General features: G+C 38.4%; 1 protein-coding gene across 2 annotated transcripts in view; it reads right to left on the bottom strand.

Annotated features, from left to right (window-relative positions):
- Positions 1-3118: 3118 nt before the first annotated feature.
- LOC150083531 (uncharacterized) overlaps positions 3119-21013 on the bottom strand; it is an 82495-nt gene continuing 64600 nt past the window's right edge. For both annotated transcript variants that reach the window (XM_090377339.1, XM_090377338.1), the window contains exon 2: positions 3119-4632. In XM_090377339.1, the coding sequence (XP_090233465.1) occupies positions 3428-4414 (987 nt within the window). In that variant the 5' untranslated portion in view covers positions 4415-4632 and the 3' untranslated portion in view covers positions 3119-3427. The remainder of the gene's footprint in view (positions 4633-21013) is intronic.

Raw genomic sequence — 21013 nt, forward strand, 5'->3', positions numbered from 1 at the left:
TTGGTTTCATAAAAAAACAACGAATTATTAAAATCTTAATATTAACTTGATATCTATTAATGTATAAATAATAACGTATATACAGAGTGGCAATTTTATTAAATACACCTACATAATAGCGAGTATGCCATTTAGCCTTCAGAACAGCCTGGATTTTTCGTGGTAAGGACTCAACGAAGTCTGTGTTGAATCAATTGTTTCCCAGTTTTTGCAAATTTTGTGGTGGTGGATTTCTACTTCAAAGAGCACTCGTTCCACAATTTACATATCTTAAGTGTAACTACTGAAAACAAATGCAATTGAATTAGCTGTTGGTCAAGTCCACGTCATCGTATTTATTTTCAAAATTATTAGTTATAAACTCCTCTGAGCTATTCAAACAGAACCTACAACTACCCTCTCATGAAAAGGGTCGATGCTTAATAAAGTGGCAACTCAATGTAGATATAACTTCCTGACTGCCACTTCAGCTACCTGGCTACAGTAAAAATGTACGTCAGGTTAAATGCGAAGCTACAAAAACAGTAAAAAATGCAAAAAAAAAAAGTTTACTTGGTAAATAAGTTGGTCAGAAACTTTAGTTTTAAATTATATTTAATATTTTGGACGGTATTATATATTTTGTAACTCTTTGCACTGATAAATCGAATGCGCTATTGAGAAGTTTGCTAAGCCTAATTCCTATACTGTTTGCTAATATAATCTATTAGCGTAATCTACGACTCAAAATTTCAAACTTTTGAGACTTTCAAAAGCTGAGGCAAACTTTAAATGACGAAATACTTAAATTGATCTTAAATAGCTGTTTTTTTGGCTATTCAAAAAAAGCTGACGTTTGTGCGCATGAACAGAATTAAAAGTTTGGACATCAAAAAACCATCTGGTCATCAATTATTTTTGTAATTATTTGTTCGGAAAGTTTCTGCTACTTCCATTTATCTTACAAATAAGATCACTTAACATATTTGAAACAAATAAAAAAAGGAACCCAGACGTCATTTCACTAATTGCGCAGTGTCGCCTTTTGGAAACCTGTTTAAAAACTGATGAGCCTTGGAGTTCTCTAATTTGTGCGTGGATTCATTCTACAGACGGATAAGGGAATGCGTCATTAAATACAAGAGAACGTACCAAGATTGGATTTAGTATCTTGTAAGATTTCTGCACATAACGTAGTAACAGATATTTGGATTGAAGATCAGTTAAAAATTTCATAACTACGTCGTATTCAAACAGACGCCCTCCTGCGACTAATAAATAAATCATATTTATCTTTTTTGTTATATAGGTGTCTTTAAAATACACTTTTTCCTTTAATTCTATTTTTATATACATATTTACATTAATTTTTGATACTTCCTTTTCATTTATCGAAACCATTATCGAAATTATTTACATTTAATTTTAGAACGTTCGTTTTCATTTTATGCCACTAGATGTCACGCTTGTGGCTGTCAAAGGGAACCATTATCGAAATTATTTACATTTAATTTTGGATCGTTCCTTTTCATTTTAAGCCACTAGATGTCGTACTTGTAGCCATCAAAGAGAATCCATTATCGAAATTATGTGTGAATTATTTATATTTAATGTTGGATCATTCGTTTTCATTTTATGCCACTAGACGTCGCGCTAGTGGCCTTCAAAGAATCCTTTATCGAAATAGTTAAATTTTTGATGTCACTTCCATTCCGATATTTCCATTAATTTTCTTCGTGTGATAGTTATAATGAGAAAAATATATTTTAATAATATATAATATAATAATTTATTAATTTTAATAATATAATTAATATGTTAATAGCTTCGAAATGTATCAAAAAGCCAATGAGATACTTCTTATGCAAATATATTTGAATCAACTGACCATAATACCCAGAAATTCTTTAATAATATACCATACACTTGTAAGGTATTGTATATATACAAAATGTGTACAAAGGGTATAGTTTTTTGTACGCACGCTGTTTTAAGATCTCAATAGCAAGGATTCGTGGTGTACTATCTTTTTTAGCAGCTAATTACTAACCAGTTATTTTTAAACATTATTTTCTATTCTTCTATTTATTCTGTCTGCCACAGTAGGGCCAAATATCAATGTCCAGTTAGCGTACAAAATTTACGTACAAGAAACTGTACATTTACGTTTCTCACTAATGACAAAGCAGTTCCTGATTGTCTGCAGATAAGCTGAGTTGCGCTGCTCTGCTTCTTCCCAATTTTAAAACGTCTTCTCAAAAGCAGGTATTCCATCACTTTCAATCATTTTTTGTTCCTTAAAATCCAAATGAAATATTACCTTCCTCAGAGACGCAATTAATGTTCTAATAATTTGTCACGTTAGTTCACCTGTGCATTTTTAAATCATGGTGTATTAATAAATTATATTAAAATATCGCGCAAAATAGTCTGTGATCGATGAGACTCTAACTGGATTAACGTCTTATATTTGTTTTTATAATAACATTAAATAGTTCGAGTTGTTTATTAGATATTAATAAGAAGTCTGACAATAAAGATCAAAGATTAAATTACTCGGAAATTTTATTATAAATTTAAAAATTGCGTTTATTTTAATCATTATATATTATCAAGCTTTCTGTACTGCTTCAAAGCACCCTTGGAAAATTCATCGTGGAAACACTCTGCTTTTTCAAAACTAAAAATATGGCTACAAAACACGACCGAGTGACCCTACCCTTCCACTAAAAAGTGAAAATAGTGCAAATGTGTGCAATTGCGAAACCGAGACAGTGCTTCCAATTTGATAAAAAATCGAACTTTGTTATCAGACTTCGCACACAAATTAAAAAATATATATATTTATTTAAAGAAATGTAAATATTGCGTAGATCAGGAGTACAGAGTTCTCTCTGGTTTCTTTCCCGATTTATAAAAGACACCTTCGATTTCTGTAAGACTCGTGTATTTCTATAAGACTTTTGAAATGACGTCACAATACCAAGATTTTGTCCCACTTGCTGAATGTAACCTCATCGCTTTATTAGAGAAATGGAAAAGAGACATTAACCATAACCATCCATAGGCAGACTCTGAAAATATAATTATATTTTCATCGAATACTGTGAGAGAAGTGGACCAATAGAACGACGCTAAATCTGGCTGCCCGTATCACATACAAGATACTACAAGTATCATTCCTGGAGCAGTAACGAGGCATGCAAAAATGGACTAAAATCATAAACGACCCAAGTCGAATGATATCAAAACAACTGAGTCCCCTTGGACTTCATAAGGCTTAACTGTACACATAGGAACTCTATACAGACACTGAAAATCGAAGAGGGACGTTTTGTATTTAAACAACACCCTAGACCTTTGAACTAATTACACAGCTCTTAAACACGATACGATTCAGTATAAAAAGTAACGAACCACAATAGTCATGCATTGACAGAGAAGACATCTAACTCCTCTTGAAGGACACCCTCTTCTCGACAGTGGCGCCACCACCCTCGGTAGGAGAGGACCCCATTCCTTTCAGAAACGCCTCGATAGCGCCACCTAGCAGCATAGGATCGACAAAGTTCCCCTCATCCCACTCCACCGGTTGTAGATCGATCTCCTCTTCGTTCTTCTCGACAGGTGGCGTCTTCGGAGCGTTGACTTCCGCCTTGTTGGACACCTCCTTCGTCTCGGGTTCGTTAACCGTGATTTTCCCCTTGGCCGGAGACACAACCACGATGGGGGCGGTCACATCCTGCTTTGGCTTCTCCCCTTCTTCTGGCATCTCGACAAAAACTTCCTCTATCGTCTCCGCTGAGGAGTTAGCAACGGGCGAGACGCTATCACAAGTCTGGAGTCGCTTGGAATCGACGGCACTGTCGGGAGACTTCCGCTTTGACACCACGGACAGGATAGACAGGATATCTTCCTTCTTGCAGATGATGCCCTTCTCGTGACTGAAGCCGGCTTCCGTGGGATCGCCGACCATCGAACCGCCATCGACGTCGTTGCCGCTCCTTCGGCGGAGCGAACTAAATCTGTTGCGGAACGTCTTCGTGTCGCCCTTGCTGTCCGATTCGCCGCTGCTAGAGCTGGAAGAGGTCGACAGTTTTTTCAATCCTTTGATCAGCTCGCCGGAAGCCATCGTCCGACTGAAGAACTTGGAAGTTTTCCAGCCGGCGTGCTTGGTCGGTTTCGGTGGCGACGACTGCGAAGAAAGCTTGCTAAGTACCGCTTCCGGCTGATCGGACTCTTGCATCTGTAAGCGAGCGGACACGCGTCGGTTGATCTTGGTCGAAGGCCTCTTTGGTTCGTTGTCGGATGTGGGGTCGTTCTCCGCTTCGTCCTCCGCCACGACGGACATCATCCTTCGAGGACTCACCGATCGACGCCCGGTTCGCGTTGGAGAATCCCCGAGTTTGCAAGGGTCCCGCTGTAGAGACATCATAGCAGTTGTAGGACCAGTCCGGAGGCTTTAATCTTTAGGGAGAGTGTATGCCTGTTAGACAAGGAAATAACGAGGGAGAATGTCACCAGAGGGCACTTTAAGAGCCATTGTTTACTTTGCTGAAATCAGATCTGCATCTGTGGATTGGCAATGAAGAATGCTTGTGAGGAATCTATTGAAGGTCTTCACATATCCTCTTGACTTCCAGATGTGTCATTCTATAAAATAAATAAGGGACCACGTGTTAGTTAAACAAGAACTGGGTTCGAGCTTAAGAAGTGTCTTTCTGTATTTAGGAGGGCTGTTCAAGAAAGATAGAGAATGATTTTTATGCAATGACTTATTGAACATTCGTTGAAATGCGGTCATGGCCTACATTAGGCTGGTTTTTTGCAGTCTAAGATCTCATCACCATAATATTTTGTAAGCTTCAGTGGAATTTTTCTTTAATCGTGTGCAAAACTGCATTTACGTCCATAGCGAATTTAGGAGGCGACTTGAAAACAAGATTAATCCATTACGACGTCTGCAGAAGCACGTGACCAGAAGAGACTGTTGTTTAGAGCATTCATGAGGCAAAATGTAGACAAATAACACTAAGGGTTTTCAGAAGAACCCAGTTTTCCATAAAAAGACATCATTCTTAGTCTTTCTTAAACAGCTCATGTATACAGCAAATAAGAGAGATCACTATAGTGAGGAGAAAAATAATTGGCGGCTCGAGATTGCCAATTTTGCTCTCTATCCTATTGTTAATAGATTCGCGAAGCAAATGACTGACCTTAGCCGCCTATTCTTTTTCTTCTTACTATAGGTATGAAGGGTTACACTATTGATAAATTTTAAGTAGATAGTATAACGAATTACAGATCATAAATGTTTCACAACAAATTATATGATTCAAGTATCTTATGACATTCATGTGACATTAGATAGCGTGAGATAATTTTAGACAGGTGGCAGAAGGCAGTTTCATTGTAGAGCAGCATCATTTAAGAAGCTGTACAGCAGTTATTAGTGCGGTATGTAAAATGGGATTTTCCCAAGAAGAACGTGTGTGTCACTCGTTATGATCATTTTTTGCGTTGATACTCACAGCGTATACACTAAATGATAACTGAATTATGACCACACCAGCCCATCCGCAATGGACTATACAGCTTAGCTGGTCGTGCAAGGTCAAAGTGTTAAAGGAGCAGTTATAGGACGTAGCGAGGATACCACTCAGTTTCTGAAGGGTATGATTGTGGGTGTTAGTGAATCAGGTGTTTCCATATCGGAAACGGCATGTCTAGTAGTTTGCTGACGGATCGTTGTGGTTAAAGCGTACACAGTAAATTCAATGATCAAAGAATGGTGAACGGATCAAACCACCTCCCACGGACAGAACTGTAAAGGATTACACAAAGTGGAAGTTCGTGGTAAATGAAGGGTACAGAGCGTCCTACGGGCTCAACGGCAAGCCACTGTACGACAGTTGACACGGCAATACAATATGGGGAACGTAAGAACAATATCCCAAATTACGATGCGCCTTATACTCAGACGCATGGTTGTTGTTGTTGTTGTTGTAGGGGGGTTTTAGGAGCATTAGTGACTAAGATCATATTGCGCCGTGTGTATTGTCTGTAAATTACGTATGTTCTGAGGTCCATTTTCTGTTTTGCTGGACGAAAAACCCAAGTTACCGGAGAAAACACCATGCTATCCTTGTCTGAGACCGACTAACTCAGCCACGTTGTATAAAAGGTCCATAAAAATTCATCCCTTCAACCATGGGACTCAAACTCAGGTCTTTTCCGCCCAGTGTGGAGAGGTCATACCAACAGTGCTACCCACGAGGGCATATGCATGGGATTCCACAGTAGACGACCCAAGGGACACCCTTTTCTTTCTGCTGATCATCGTCGACGGCGAATGCTGTGGTGTCAACAAAACGCCGGTTGGACACCTGAGGATAGGAAACGAGTGTGCTGGTCGGATGAGTCCAAATATCTGGTGCAACACGCCGATGGACGCACAAGCAACATGATTCCATGAATGAATCCATCGTGGATGGTGCCCATCGCGGTGGTTGCTTAATATGGTGCATGTTTTTCTATCAAGAACCAGGACACCAAGTGTGTTTGGACCAACATTTCAATGGTGAGGTCTACCAGCAGTTGTTGTCTGTGCGGTAGCGCAGTGGTATCGTCACCCTCTTCCCCGCACCGGGTGAAAAAGGCCACGGTTCGAATCTCGTCGATGATGCGAGAAACTTTAATGCGCTTTTTCACTCCGTGGGTGAGTTAGTTGGTCTCAGGCGTAGACGGAAAAGTTTTTCCCCCCCACAGAAACTGGGGTTACTTCGTCGAGCAGACCAAATCGACCAGAGAACACACGCAATTTTTACAAACATAATACGTATATGGGTATATATAAGAAATTACAGATGGTCCTAATATAATAGTTTGAAGGGGTTTTTTTTTGTTTTTTTTTTTAATAGCGGCTCTTAGGAGACCATGTGCACCCTGCCATGTTACATTTTTCCCCAGACAGAAACTGAGTCTTCCAAGAAGACCCAACACGGTATTACGTGGGTGGTCATAATTCAATGATCACTGAGTGTATATAGGGTTATCGAATTAAAATGTAACCTAGTTAGCAATACACAACAAAATTTATCAAAATCGAACGCAAAATTTAATTAAAAAAAACTGCTACTCAACGCCTGAAAGGTTCATCTTGCTCGTGTAGACATGTTTCACTCATTACCAATGTAGCTCTCAGTGTTTTGCTTTGGTCTGATTTGGTACAGGCCTGATTGGATATTTATTACTGAATGTATCTTGGAATTGGAAAAAAAATATTTAGGTAGAAGGTAATGTAACAAAATAATCACAAGTTCTTCTTGAGAAAATCCATGTTACGTACTGCACTAATAACTGCTTTTCAAATACTACTGCTGTCACAATGAAACTGCTTTCTATCACCTGTCTAAAAACATTTTCCGCCATATCTAATGACATCGTGTTACTATGGCTACCTCGCATCCCACTAGATACCAATGAGGTGTGTGCATTATGATATACTGTATTTGCTTATATTTTTATTTATATAAAATTTCAAGAAAATTCAGTGAACTTTTTCCAATTTCATATATATATTTTTCTAAATTAATTTTAAATATTTTTATATGCCGACAATTGTGGAACCGGTCAATTCTGTGTTCCTGCCATGTCCATGATAATGCAACATCCTGTCTGGATCCTACTGAGCACTTTCCACACCATTACTAGGGTCCCGATACTTTTGAGAGAATAGTGTAGATTCCAGTTTAAAAACTTGCTAAAAATATGTTCCCATTTAGAAGTTTCACATACTGCTTCAATGTCCCTATTTCGGTATGAATTCATTGATCATTAACATTTACTATTTTTTTTTACAGTCCTTTCAACTTATCCAGTTCAAGATTTCCGAAAATATCAAACAATATACAAACCACTGTGGTCAATACTAACCAAAATGGAAGATCTACATTGTCCAGAAAATGTACTTTTAATTATGTATTTATGACACACTAAGCCCATGAAATAAAAAAATAAAAAAATACTTAATACACGAGTACGAAATGAGCTCCAACATGTCTTATTAATAATGCAATGTCTCCACCCTTCGGTACTGTATTTTCTCTAATGAGGATGCTGTTTATTAATGGAGAAACAGTGAGGCAGTTTACGACATGAGAAAAGCATCATGTGAGGTTAAACGACCAATAATATTACTAATCCTCGAATAGTATTTTTAGCGAAAATTTCATATTACGCAAGGAATCCCACGGAGGATTAATTTGATAGTCTCTCCAGATAGATGCATTGTCCTTATTAATAATAAATAATTACTTCACAGATGCAAAACGTAGACACGCGTAGAACCGACGTACAGATAATTAAATTAACATTTATCGATAGAGTTTCCTGGTAATTTGTATTTTGCTACATTTTTTTTTCTTCTGTGCCTTTATTTATAATTTCTACAAATATTACAGTTTATTTAGTGATAAATATACCTCAGATAACGTGATGCGCCATAGAAAAAAAGCCTTTCAGAATTTATAGTACAGAAAGATCGAGGATACTGACAAAAATCGGCTCTCTACAAAGAGACGAAAAAGAACAAAAAAAAAAAAAAAAAAAACAGAAAATGCAATTCCAGCTAACAAAAATAGTTTCAACACAAATCCGATTCCTGGTTGTGTGTGACGCAACAATGAGAGTGAACACCATTACGTAACAATGAAAAGCCAGAAGAATTGATGCGTAACAATGATGGAGAAAGAAACTTGTTCTATCATCCGTATTTTTTTCCTATATTTTTCTAAAATATTAGTTAATATAGTGATAATTATACTTCAGATAAGGTGATGCGCCGTATAAAAAAAAAAAAAAAAAACTTTCAGAATTGATAGCACAAAAAGATCGATGATACTAACAAAAACCCGCTCTCTACAAAGCAGACGAAAAAGAAAAAAAACAAACGCAATTTCAGTTAACAAAAATACTCAATTTCAACAGAAATCGGATTCCTGGTTGTGTGACGCAACGATGGGATTGATCACCATAACGCAACAATAGCAAGCAAGAAGCATTGTTGCGTAACAATGCTGAAGAAAGAAACTTATTCTATCATCCGTATTTTTATTTATTTATTTTTTTTTTCAAATATTAGAGTTTATATAGTGATAAATATACCTCAGATAACGTGATGCGCTGTAGGAAAAAAAAACCTTTCAGAATTGATAACACAAAAAACAGAAATCCGATTCCTGGTTGTGTGTGACGCAACAATGGTATTGAATACCATCACGCAACAATGGCAAGCCAGAAGCATTGTTGCGTAACAATACTGGAGAAAGAAACTTGTTCTATTATCTGTCTTTTTTTTTTTTTTTTTTTTTTTTTAATAGTTTCATTAGAGTTTCTTCAGATGGCGTGGGTTCCGCGTACTCCTAAGTTTTATAAACGCTCAAAAATTGCCTTTGTAAAAATTTTCTTAATAGGAAAAATAATAATTTTAAATTGAAAAGACGTGGATGCATTTCTTTTTTCAAATTTAACTAATCTGCTTATTTAATAAAATAAGAAATAAACAGAGAGATGTATAATTATTTAAAAAAAACTTTTACGTGTTGAAACTAGATAAACCCAAATGTGTGAGCCCTGTGTCTTATGAAATTGTATTTCACACCAGGTGTGTAGAAGGAAAATCAATTTTTCCTTCCACGTACTATGTCGGTTGGTTGGTGCAAAGCTCTGCCACCCTCCCAGCTGTCTCATTAAATCGGGAGTGAAATGGGAATCCTAATACATATTAATGAGTAGGCATATGCCATGTATTGATCGGCAAAGAAGCTTTCTTAAAATATTCTCTTTTTATCCCCTGAGGAAGTTAATGTAGGTCTTCAGTTCCTTTCAACGTTTTTAATTAGGTAAGTCGAATTTTAAGATTTCTAATCTGTTTTAAAAGAATGAAATCTTTCTAAAGTTGCAACAATAGAAATATGAGCAGTCTTACAAAGTCAGCAGACGATAAAGAATAAAAAAGAAAGACTTGACATTTGAAACTGACATTTTCCATGTTCGGCTGGTATTAAAGATTCCATTGTTGTTGTCAACAATGCTGCTGTGCGACAACTATTGTCGCATCATCAACAACACCGCTGTCGAGTATTGTTGATGACGCGACTGAAATGCTACTGCGCATGCTTAGTCTATAAAAATGCTCAGAATAAGAAGTTTTCTTTTATTTGTTCCAAATAGTTTCGGAATGCGTTTTTCAATGATAAAAGTGCAGAAATCCCAAAGGTATTAAGGTTTTGGTCGTAGTTCTGCTCAATGTTGTTAAGAAAAGAACAAAATACTCCCGTAATGTTGTTTAGGCTTTAAATTTGAACTTGCGAACGCCGCGTCCACCCACGGACTTTCTTAATCCTAGGTTTTAAATGTCACTAACTCTAACGACTTTCAAAGTAGCTGTATCCTCATCGTAAGGAAGTTCAAAACCACTCAGAGGCGCCTCCCAATTATTTTATTTCCTTCCTCAATAACACACTACGGCTTTTTCTCAAAATGACGCAGATTGTTGTAAGCAACTCCCATAATGCTCCGCTTCTGTTTGTGACAAATGGATCCAATCCATTATGGAGCATGAAGGAAAGAAAAAGAGATATTCGAAGCTGAAAATAAAAGACAGAGAGCTAAAAAAAAACAGAGTTGGAAACTCTCCCTAATGGGGTTGTTTACTTTGAGCGTAATGGCGCTGGACAGTGCACGATATTTGCACACATATGGCTGGAGCTCGTGCATTAAGAAGACTAAAAAAAAGATAAGAAAATATAAATGGCTTATTCCGATACCAGGCTTGGCGTGGAGGGCAAATCTCTATGGTATCAGCATCTATACTGTTACCATTGGATTCAGCTAAAATCTCATATTTCCCTGATGTTGTGAAATGTTTCGTTCTTTAAACGTATAGTCTTCTGCTTTTTTGGTTACCAATTTAATAGTTTCGTAAGCGATTAAAATCTGGCCCATGCTTTGATATAAATTTATGTGCTAAATTCTGATAAATCATCAAAATTTATAGAAATGATATATTTGATATTTCGATTTTGATATCAAAATCGATTTGCTTCAAGTGCATCGTACATTCCATTTTGCGAAGGAAATCACGAGTTGCCTTAGTCTTACATTACAATTGAGCAGCAGTATTCCTTTAAGAACATGTGATATTTATTTGTAATGGATATTATTACCTACATAGCCGTTTCAGGTGTCATTATTCATTCGTTGATTGGCATCTAACTACCAATCAGTGCAATATTTAAAAACCCAACGATAAAAACAGTTAGTCTCTTGAAAGCAGGTAGTGATCACCCTCTTCAGGGTTCGTATTTGTGAATTTTATTGACCTATTGGATCTTGGTTTAACTATTCGGCATATTGCTGATATGGTAACCGACAATTGAAACCCTTTGGTACTCGGTAAGGTTTTTATCCCGAATCATACTGATCATAAATTCCTTTGTATTACAGAAATACTGTAAGCTTTCTGGAGCTGATTAGTCGATTCTAAAATAAAATAAAAGTGTTATTGCTGGAGCACGTTTAAGAGGAGGAGTCACAGATGAGAATGAGACTGGAAGAATCTGAAGCCAATTCTGCGTCAGAATATCAGATCCAGTATGCAGAAAATGACTGAAAAGTTCAATTTACGCAAAGAACGACCCATTTCCAATGGAACCATGCATCTGAAGTTGAAGAATCTGTGATCTGATAGTCCTATACCTATACTTATATTTAGACTACTTCTTTCTGTTAAAAAAAATATATATATTCGACTGGAGCGGTGACGCTAAAGCCAAGACTGGACAGTAGAATAGTGGATAAAAATCATGTGGCCTCGATTTACACTTTGTGCGCCAATGGTAGGGTAAACGTTTGACGTGAACTTCATGAATCCATGCAGCCAAACTGTTCTGTCCACCATTCAAGCAAGTGATAATACCACTTCGTGGGGTATGTTCTGTGGCTACACAAGGCTCCGCTCATACCGTTAGGTCTTGTTTCCTCCAATGGAAATCTTTCTGTCACTTCGGGGATGCTTCACCTTTCAATGCTTCATTTTTACCCGGATTTCAAGGGATTCTTTCAAGACCACAACGCAACTGTCCACCGTACAATAATTATATCTGAATGGTTCACTGACACGTTGCTAATTCTGAGATCTTCATGGGGTATAGTATGCACGGATCCAACTGAAATGGCTGTAGTTGTTTCAATTTCATTTACTTTTGATCTTCTGCCACCCAAAACCATTTCCTCAACCCGGAGGATGTTGCCATCGAATGACTGGTTCGACATCTTGGTTCACGTGCTTCCTTCTCGCAGTACGCTCGTCTTTCGCGAAACGTATTAACCCAGCTGCGAACATTGTACACATCCAGAAGGCCTACAGGTCATAGTTCTGGCATTGAAATCCATCGGTCATCTGACATTGACCGATGGATTTCAATTGGACTTTTTCCGTTGAGATTCAAAAATCGGATAACGACATGTTCTTGATGAGTGAAGGACGCCATTTTCAGCATTATAAACATAATACTGTATACTCTTTATGGCGCTGCAATCAATGTGACATACTGCAATCTGAAAACATTCAGAACTAATTTTAAGTTAGACAAAAATCAGTCTCGCACGTACACATCGATTATTTTGTGAGAAATGAAATTTGGAGGCCTTACAACTTGAACGCACCTTGTATAAACAAAGTCAGACAACAGACAAAATGAACTTAATTGTTATAAAAGAACTCTTAAGCTTTAGGAAAATCCTGTACAGGGTATATTCATCCAAATTAAATCATGTTCTAGATAAAACTGGATAAACCCTGTTCCACGTAAGTATACCGGTGAGATGTTCTTTATCTGGTATGTTTGTGTGTCGGGGTAGGCCGACCAAGAAGTTTTTCTGTAAAGCTAATTAAAAAAATACAATAAAAATAAAAGAAGAGTATTTATTATTGAGAAACATCAAGGCTCCAAAAGATTGATTTATGACCACACTCTTAGAATAATTCGATTATGCCCATTCTTGGTGCTGATAGTTTCCGTTTTAATGCAAGTACCGATAATGAGCTGCACTCATTATCAAAAAATATTATTAAATATTTTTTCTGAGATAACCAGTGGAAAAACAAATTATTACTTGGAAATTAATTTCCGGAGTAAGATAACGTTCTGCTGACGTCATCTCAATGCCCGGAATGTAGTCGTAGCAGTAATTGTGCAAATGATACAAGAAAGCAAGCTTATATAGAATCAGCTTCACACTTCACTCATTTATGCCCTCCAAGAATCTGTCTAGTTCTTTAGTTCTTCCTTGAATTTATTAAAACTATTCACTTCCACAACAACAGATGGAAGCCTTTTCCAGCAATCGACCACCTGCTGAATGAAGGCAAACTTCCGCACATTTATCCTACAACCATCCTTCCGCAACTTAAATTTGCCCCCCCCCCCATTTGTATAGTCTCAGCAAGAAGAAGAATGCCATTCACATTTACTCAATCCATTCAAGGCCTTAAACACCTTAATTAGATCACCCCGCAGCTGCATAGCCTCCAGACGCTGTCTCTCTTAATATGATTGGATAAATCTCATCCATCCCAGGTGCCATTTTTATGTTCAGCTTCAATAATTTTCCTTCTTCTTTCTTTCAGTTATCATATAGTCATTCAACTTCCGGTTAGAGTTTGAAAATCTTCTGGCATCCCCTGCCCTAAATAATTCCTCATGAGTGAATGTAAATGTAAAATACGCATTCAATTTATCAACAACCTGAGCAGGGTGATCAGCAGTTAACCCATTGACATTAGTGGCACAATATGATTCAACCCCTTCCTTCTGCTGTTAATATAAGCATAGAAGTCTTTGCTGCTTTTCTTTGCATCTTTGCCAGATCGTTCTCGGATGCCAGATGCTTTCCTAACCTCCTTTGTGACTTTATTACAGACTAATTTATATCTATCATAGGCTTCTGTATCACCCGATAATTTATATGTGCCCCATGCACTTTTCTTCTCTGCCACGTCTCATCAGTTCATTTGACATCTACTTAGGTCTAAGCCTTGAACAGTATTTCTTCGTTGGTAAGAAAGCCTAGAAGCTTTTGTGATTACTTCCATGAATGATTCCCATTTAGAATTTGCTGTTGGTAACATCATCAGTTGGTCCCCGCTGCATAGAATTTAAAAACTGTCTGAGACCACTGTAGCACTCTTACGAAAGCAAAAGCCTTTCCCTTTACCCTTGACATATATCCACCTTACTCGGAATCCTTTCCATTGATTGTATGTTCTGGTGGATCCTCTCCCCAAACTCTTCATTAACATCGCCCAGATTTGGTCTGAAAACAACGAGACTCAGTAACGGAGCTTAACTGACTTTCTGAATCCCATTGTCAACTAGTTCTTTCTAATTTTTACACTTAATGTTACCAAGACTGCAAGGTGAAACGATTTCCAGGAATTTCGCTCAACATTGGTCATTTTATCTTCCAGCTCTCGTGATGCGAATTCTGCTTAACTTGTGAACTAATAAATATGCCACCTTTCACTTTTGCATCAGACTCTTTTGGAAACACAGACTGTATTTGTTCGGTGTCTCCGTTGAGGATCCAATGCCTTAAGAAACTGGTTGACCAATCCCAGCTTGATATGGACTGGTGGAAGCAACACTTTGTTACCAAGGGATTGCTGTGTACGCTAGGTGCAACTCAATTCTTGTGGACCATTCTTTTTTTTTTTTTTTTTTTTTTTGTAGTGCTGAACGTCTTCCCTGCAGTCCCTGAGGCAGAGAAATCAAGGAAACTTAGTGAAACCGTTTTGCAAACCCAAAGCACCTCAGAACCAAGTCCACACAGACAACCCATTTATACCGGTCATACATGATCTTCTCTAATACATGCTTCGCATTTCCGTAGACTTCTGTAATGCGAACAAAGTGTGCAGCAGGAATGGATGCGTGCATATTCCCATTGTTAAGCAACAGAGCTTTCAAACTTCTACTTGAACTGGCTATGAAAAGATGACACTCTTCTGGATTGTAACTAATATCACTTTCTTCATATAAAGACCAGTCAAATCATCACGATAGTACAGGAATTCAGCAATCATGTAAAAATGTGCATAAGTGATATGTCTTTTTCTGCGTGTAGAAGTCTCACAGCTGGGATCGAGTAGAATCCACTCTTTTCAATGAATTATCAAGAGCTTTGCACTAGATTTAGTTAGATCCAAGTTCCTCACTACGTCATCCAATTTGTGCTGATTTGGGAAAAGTGACACTTTACTCGGGTGCATCCCAATCTTGGGTGTAATCCCAGTTATTGTCCACCAGCTTCATTATCCTATTCTGAAGATGCTTCTCTGAAAACTGGATTGGGAATTAACAGATCACTGTGTAGCGCTGGAGCAATAGAGGATGGTATGGTGGAATAAATTACAGCTTGTCAGTCCGCTGACTTTTTAAACTTTGATATATCCACCATACAAAGGTAGCAGTCATTATGTTGGCGTGTAAGCTCTCTCTCAATATTCAAGTTTAGTTTGGTTTTTATGGCGCATGGGTAACTAAGGGCATAATGGTCCTCAATATTCAAGTTAAAGCAATAATACACATACAAAATCATCCCTTTATGTGTTTTCTGGGATATTAACTGTAACCCGGGATCTGTCTGCGCGGGTAGCACAGTGGTATTGTCAGCTTCCTCTGGGTGGAAAAGGCCTGAGTTCGAATCCTGTCAATGACCCGAGAAACTTTAATGGGTTTTTTTCACTCCGTGGCTGAGTTAGTCGGTCTTAAGCGTAAATAGCAAGATTTCTCTCTCCCCCCCAGAAACTGGGGTTTTTTCATCCAGCAAAAAAGGCAACTCGACCAGAGAACACACGCAATTTGCAGACACAATACACATGGGTATATATAAGAAATTACCGGGTGATCCTAATATAATAGTTTTTTTTTGTAGCCCGGGATCTAGTTGTGTATGTACACGAGATTACCACATAGAACAGCTGGAAAAATACATTGGGGAAAAGCCATCTACTGGTGACTACAGAAATTAATATTATTAATGTGACATGTACATTTAATATGACGTCAGAAATAAAAGTCCGAAGAGAAACGCCATCTACTGGAACCTCGGAATTCGGAATTATTAATGTGAAATGTATGTTTAATATGACTGCAGTATTTTTACCTATAAAAAGTAAAACTTTTTATAGGTTTGCATTTCAACTCAACTTCATTTTTATCATTATATAAGGACAGTGCCATCCCGATTGACACGATTTGGATACATTCCAAATAGTTGGTTTATATCATCTGTTCATTCGGACTTAAAAGTAATCGATAAAAACCATATTGACAGTCTAGTTTGGAAAACTGAGTTGGATTTCTTGAACCAAGGCAATGAACTCTTAGACTTTCTGAACAAGCATTCGTACATCTTCAATACTTTGGTACATTTATTTGAGAAACAAATTTTTGCTGTCTTGTATACGTTAGATGGATTCTTTTGCATCTTTGAAAGAGTGACGACTCTAGAACCATACTACAAAGGAATGCAGACGTATCATATTGGTTACACGCCTGCTATCCATAAAAAGTTGTTAATAGTGTGGTGGCAAACAAAGTGACTTTTATGTACGATGGTTTCGTCCGTTGTTGATTAAGACAGCATTCTCGAAGAATGAACAAAAAGATGATCTGGACAGTCTTTTTTTTTTTTTCCAACAGAAATTTGCGTCAAATTAGATCTCTGCATAAATCTTCAGAAAACTCAAGATTTAGAAAAGGAGGATGCCAATGTACAATCAGAACTGCAAACATGATCAAGGCTATCAGCAACTGAATCCTCTCTGAAAATAAAAGGTAACTTCCAGAACGGGAACCATCTTGTCACTCAGAAAGCGTGACAAGTTTAATTAAATCACATCTAGCGACGCATGCTTTAGAAGGAGAGCTATTGTTTTTGATTTTGTACAGAGGTAACTAATACCATGAGGAGTCAATACGTTGTTTCTGTAAATTAAATGCATTCCGTAGTCGGCTTTGTTGTTATGCCGAACAAAAAAAAACCCTTTTTTGAGAGAATGAGAGAGAGAGAGAGAAATCATGCTTCCTTTGGGCATGCCTTTTCACATGTAAGAAAGCAGCTACCTACGAGGATCCTATAAGCAACATCGCAGCAACGCCTCATGGGTAGCACAGTAGATATAATCACCCTCCTCCCACACCGGCTGAATAAGGCATGGGGTCGAATCCCGTCAATTACGCAATGAATTTTTATGGGCTTTTTCACAATTTGGCCGTGGTAGTCGGTCTCAGGGAGGGACTACGGTTTTTCTGTTGATATCTTGGGTTTTTCATCCAGTAAACAGACAAATCGACCACAGAATGTACGCGATTTACAAACAATATACTAACGCCTCATAGCCTTAATTACTTTGGAGCTTAACACACATGATCACACTGCTGTGATATGCTATCTGAATATGTGATTAACATCTATAAGAATAGATGTTGATGTACATGGAAAATCCCTAGTTTGATATTGTTAAGGAAGCATAATACAGTTGAAGCACAGTACAGCTCCAAATGAAATTTAAACTGCACGAATGATGTATTAAGTTAAAAACGTTCAACGCAACGGTCCACGGTATGTATTTAGCGAGACAATTGTTTCATAAGGAACTGATCCTTATAACATGGATCATATTCAAACTCTCTCGCAGCTGGTTGTAAAAGTGCTATTTAGTTGAAATCAGCGATGTTGTTGTAGGCTTTTAGGAGCATCAGCGACTAAGGCCATATTGCTCAGTATATACTGTCTGTAAATTGGGTGTGTGTTTATGTTCTATGGTCGATTTTCTGTTTGTTGAAAGAAAAACCCGAGTTTTCGGGGTGAAAAAACCATGCTACCCTCGCCAGAGAACGGCAGACTCAGCCACGTTGTGAAAAAAGCCCAGAAAAATACCTTCCTTCATCGACGGGACTAACTGAGGTCTTTTCCAACTGGAGTTGGGGTGGACGGTGATTCTACCGACAGTACTACCCACGAGGGCGAAATCAGTGAAAAGCTTGTAGTTTTTCTGTTGTTGTAGTCGGGAGTACCGATTTGGATACATTCCAAATAGTTGGTTTATATCATCTGTTCGTTCGGACTTAAAGTAATCGAACCATCTACTATGAAAGGTTCTGTTGCTAGAATGGATTGGTTCCTGCAATTTATGATAATAGACCCCGAAAGAAACTTAAACCGCAAAAATTATTATTATTACTATTAGCCATATGGTAGAAGGAGGCCTGAGGCTTATGCTGCACCCGCCAAAAAAAAAAAAAAAATTTGAGTTACCCTGAGAGAGAGAGAGTAGTTTCTACAAAAACTAAAATTGCAACCCACGTCCGCATCTTACAGCAGCACTTATCCGCCTACGCTGACGTCATTCCTCTAATAGCACGTATTGTTAAAGAATTTCCAACTGATTGAAGAAGAAAGAAAGAAAGAAAGAAACTAACACTAGAATCACTGAATGACCCTGCTTCTACCTATTACTGTATACCAGTATTTATAATTTTTTTCTATTTAATTTTTTTTATTTTTTTATTATTATTATTAAAACAGAAAATGCAATGATTGATAGCAATAAGAGTAGCAGAGGAGAGGTATTTTACGAAGTTGCACTGGACAACTTCGTGTTTCTTTATCCCTTATCGGACCATGCTCGATATAAGAATGTGTATAAGATTCTGTGCAGCAAATCCCATTATTCCAAAAGCGTAGACCTTAGCTCACCAAGTAACCGACGAGTTGGCTATCGGCGTGAAATACTACTCACAAGGGCCTCCCACACATGTTCGATTGAATTTAAGTCTGGTCATCATGGTGGCCACGGCAGTCGTTGGATATCTTCAGTTTCAAGATATTCCTCCACCACTTCAGCTCTATGTGCAGTGGCGTTGTCGTGCATAAAAAGAAAATCTGTACCAATTCCTAAAAAGCATACCTCTAAAAAGGCCCACACAGGGTTCCGGGATCTGTTCTCGGTACTTATGCGCCGTTACGGTACCCTTATCAAAAATGTGAAGAGGGGAGTGCGCCCGTTGATCATTATTCCGTTCGACACGAAAGCACTGCCTCCACCGTAAGTGTCCCTTAATTTGATGTTTGAGAGATGGTACCACATTCCTCGGTGTCTCCAGGTGAAATAACGTCTGGAATTGTTTGTAGGCTAAAACGGGACTCCTTTTTATTGTAAATAGTGTCTTCGCAATACTGTTATTAATAATAATAATAATAGAAAATACAAGAAAATAATAGAAAATAAACTATAGAAAATACATCGCAAAGGAGCCCGGAATGTCAGATGACACATGTCGACGATGCCACCTGGCCTTAGAAACGATACAACACATCACCGCGGGGTGCAAGGTGATCACCCAGACTGAGTACACTCATAGACATGCGCAAGTAGCCAGCCAGGATAATACATCAGAAGCTAGCGAGGAAATACCAATTGACCAAAGAAAATGTACCATACTACAAGTACGAACCCCAGGCAGTACTAGAGACCAGAACCCACAAGCTGTACTGGGACCGAGCCATAATAACGGATACGACTATCCCGCTCAACAGACTGGACATAACCCTTGTGGTCAAGATGAAAAAGGCTACCTACCTGATTGACATAGCGGTGCCGAACACTAGCAATATCCAGAAAACCCATGAGGAAAAAATTAGGAAGTACACGAACCTGAGACATGAGATCAAGGATATGTGGCATATGCAAGAAATATCAACCATCCCAATCATCGTGTCAACAACCGATATGGTACCAAAAACTCTACATAGCAGCCTAGCAGCAATAGGTCTCCCAGAAAACATCTACAAGGAACTCCAGAAAGTCGCAATCCTAAACATCTGTAGGATAGTCAGAGATTTCCTCGAACGACAGTAACACCAGACATTACAACCATTCTGTGTACATGGTAGCAGTACCCGTCACGGAGTGGAATCCCCAATCAGGGAGAAATCATATAAGAGCAACAATAATAATAATATAGGCCAATCACCTGCCTCCCAACAATGTACAAGATCCTGACCAGCTGCATAACCAGAAGATAACAGACCACTTGGACAGCCAGAGCATAATGGCCGAACAGCAGAAAGGATGCAAGCAGCTGAGCAAAGGATGCAAGGAGCAATTAACCATAGATGCTGCGATTTTGGAGCAAGCATACAAGAAGTGCCACAACATGTGCACAGCCTACATCGATTACCGCAAGGCCTTCGAATCCGTGCCTCATAGCTGGCTAATAGAGGCGCTGAAAATCTACAAAGTCAATCCGATAGTGACAAACTTCCTAGGAGAAACGATGGCGAAATGGAGTACCGCCATTAAGGTCGAAAACATCACAACCAGGCCAATCCCCATCAGGAGAGGAATCTTTCAGGGAGATGCCCTGAGCCCATTGTGGTTCTGTCCAGCACTTAACCAGCTATCTACCATGCTCAACAGTAGCAAGTACGGATATAACCTCAAAGAAGAAAGGAAGAACCTGTACACCATCACCCACCTGATGTATAGGGATGACATCAAGCTCTATGCGGGAACTGAGAAGCACCTTCAGCAACTACTCCAGATCACCTAAGAATTCAGCAAGGATATTAGGATGAAATTTAGTCCAGACAAATGCAAGACCCACGGATTGCGTCAGGGACAATTAGTCAACCGAAACCAACAGCTGCAGAGTGGTAAAGAGATCGAAGCCATGGCAGAGGGAGCGGCTTACAAATACTTAGGGATGATGCAGGCTCAGCAGTTACAGCACAATGAAATTAAGGCCTGCCTAACCGAAAAATACCATTAGAGACTCAGAAGCCTGCTGAAAGCAAAGCTGAACGGAGGGAACACAGTTGGAGCCATAAACACCTATGCAGTACCAGTACTAACATACTCCTTCGGGGTCATAGATTGGACTAACACCGAGCTGGAGGATAT

This window comes from Mastigoproctus giganteus, chromosome 7, assembly GCF_048544385.1.
Source record: "Mastigoproctus giganteus isolate SK-2022 chromosome 7, ASM4854438v1, whole genome shotgun sequence".
NCBI lineage: Eukaryota > Metazoa > Arthropoda > Arachnida > Uropygi > Thelyphonidae > Mastigoproctus > Mastigoproctus giganteus.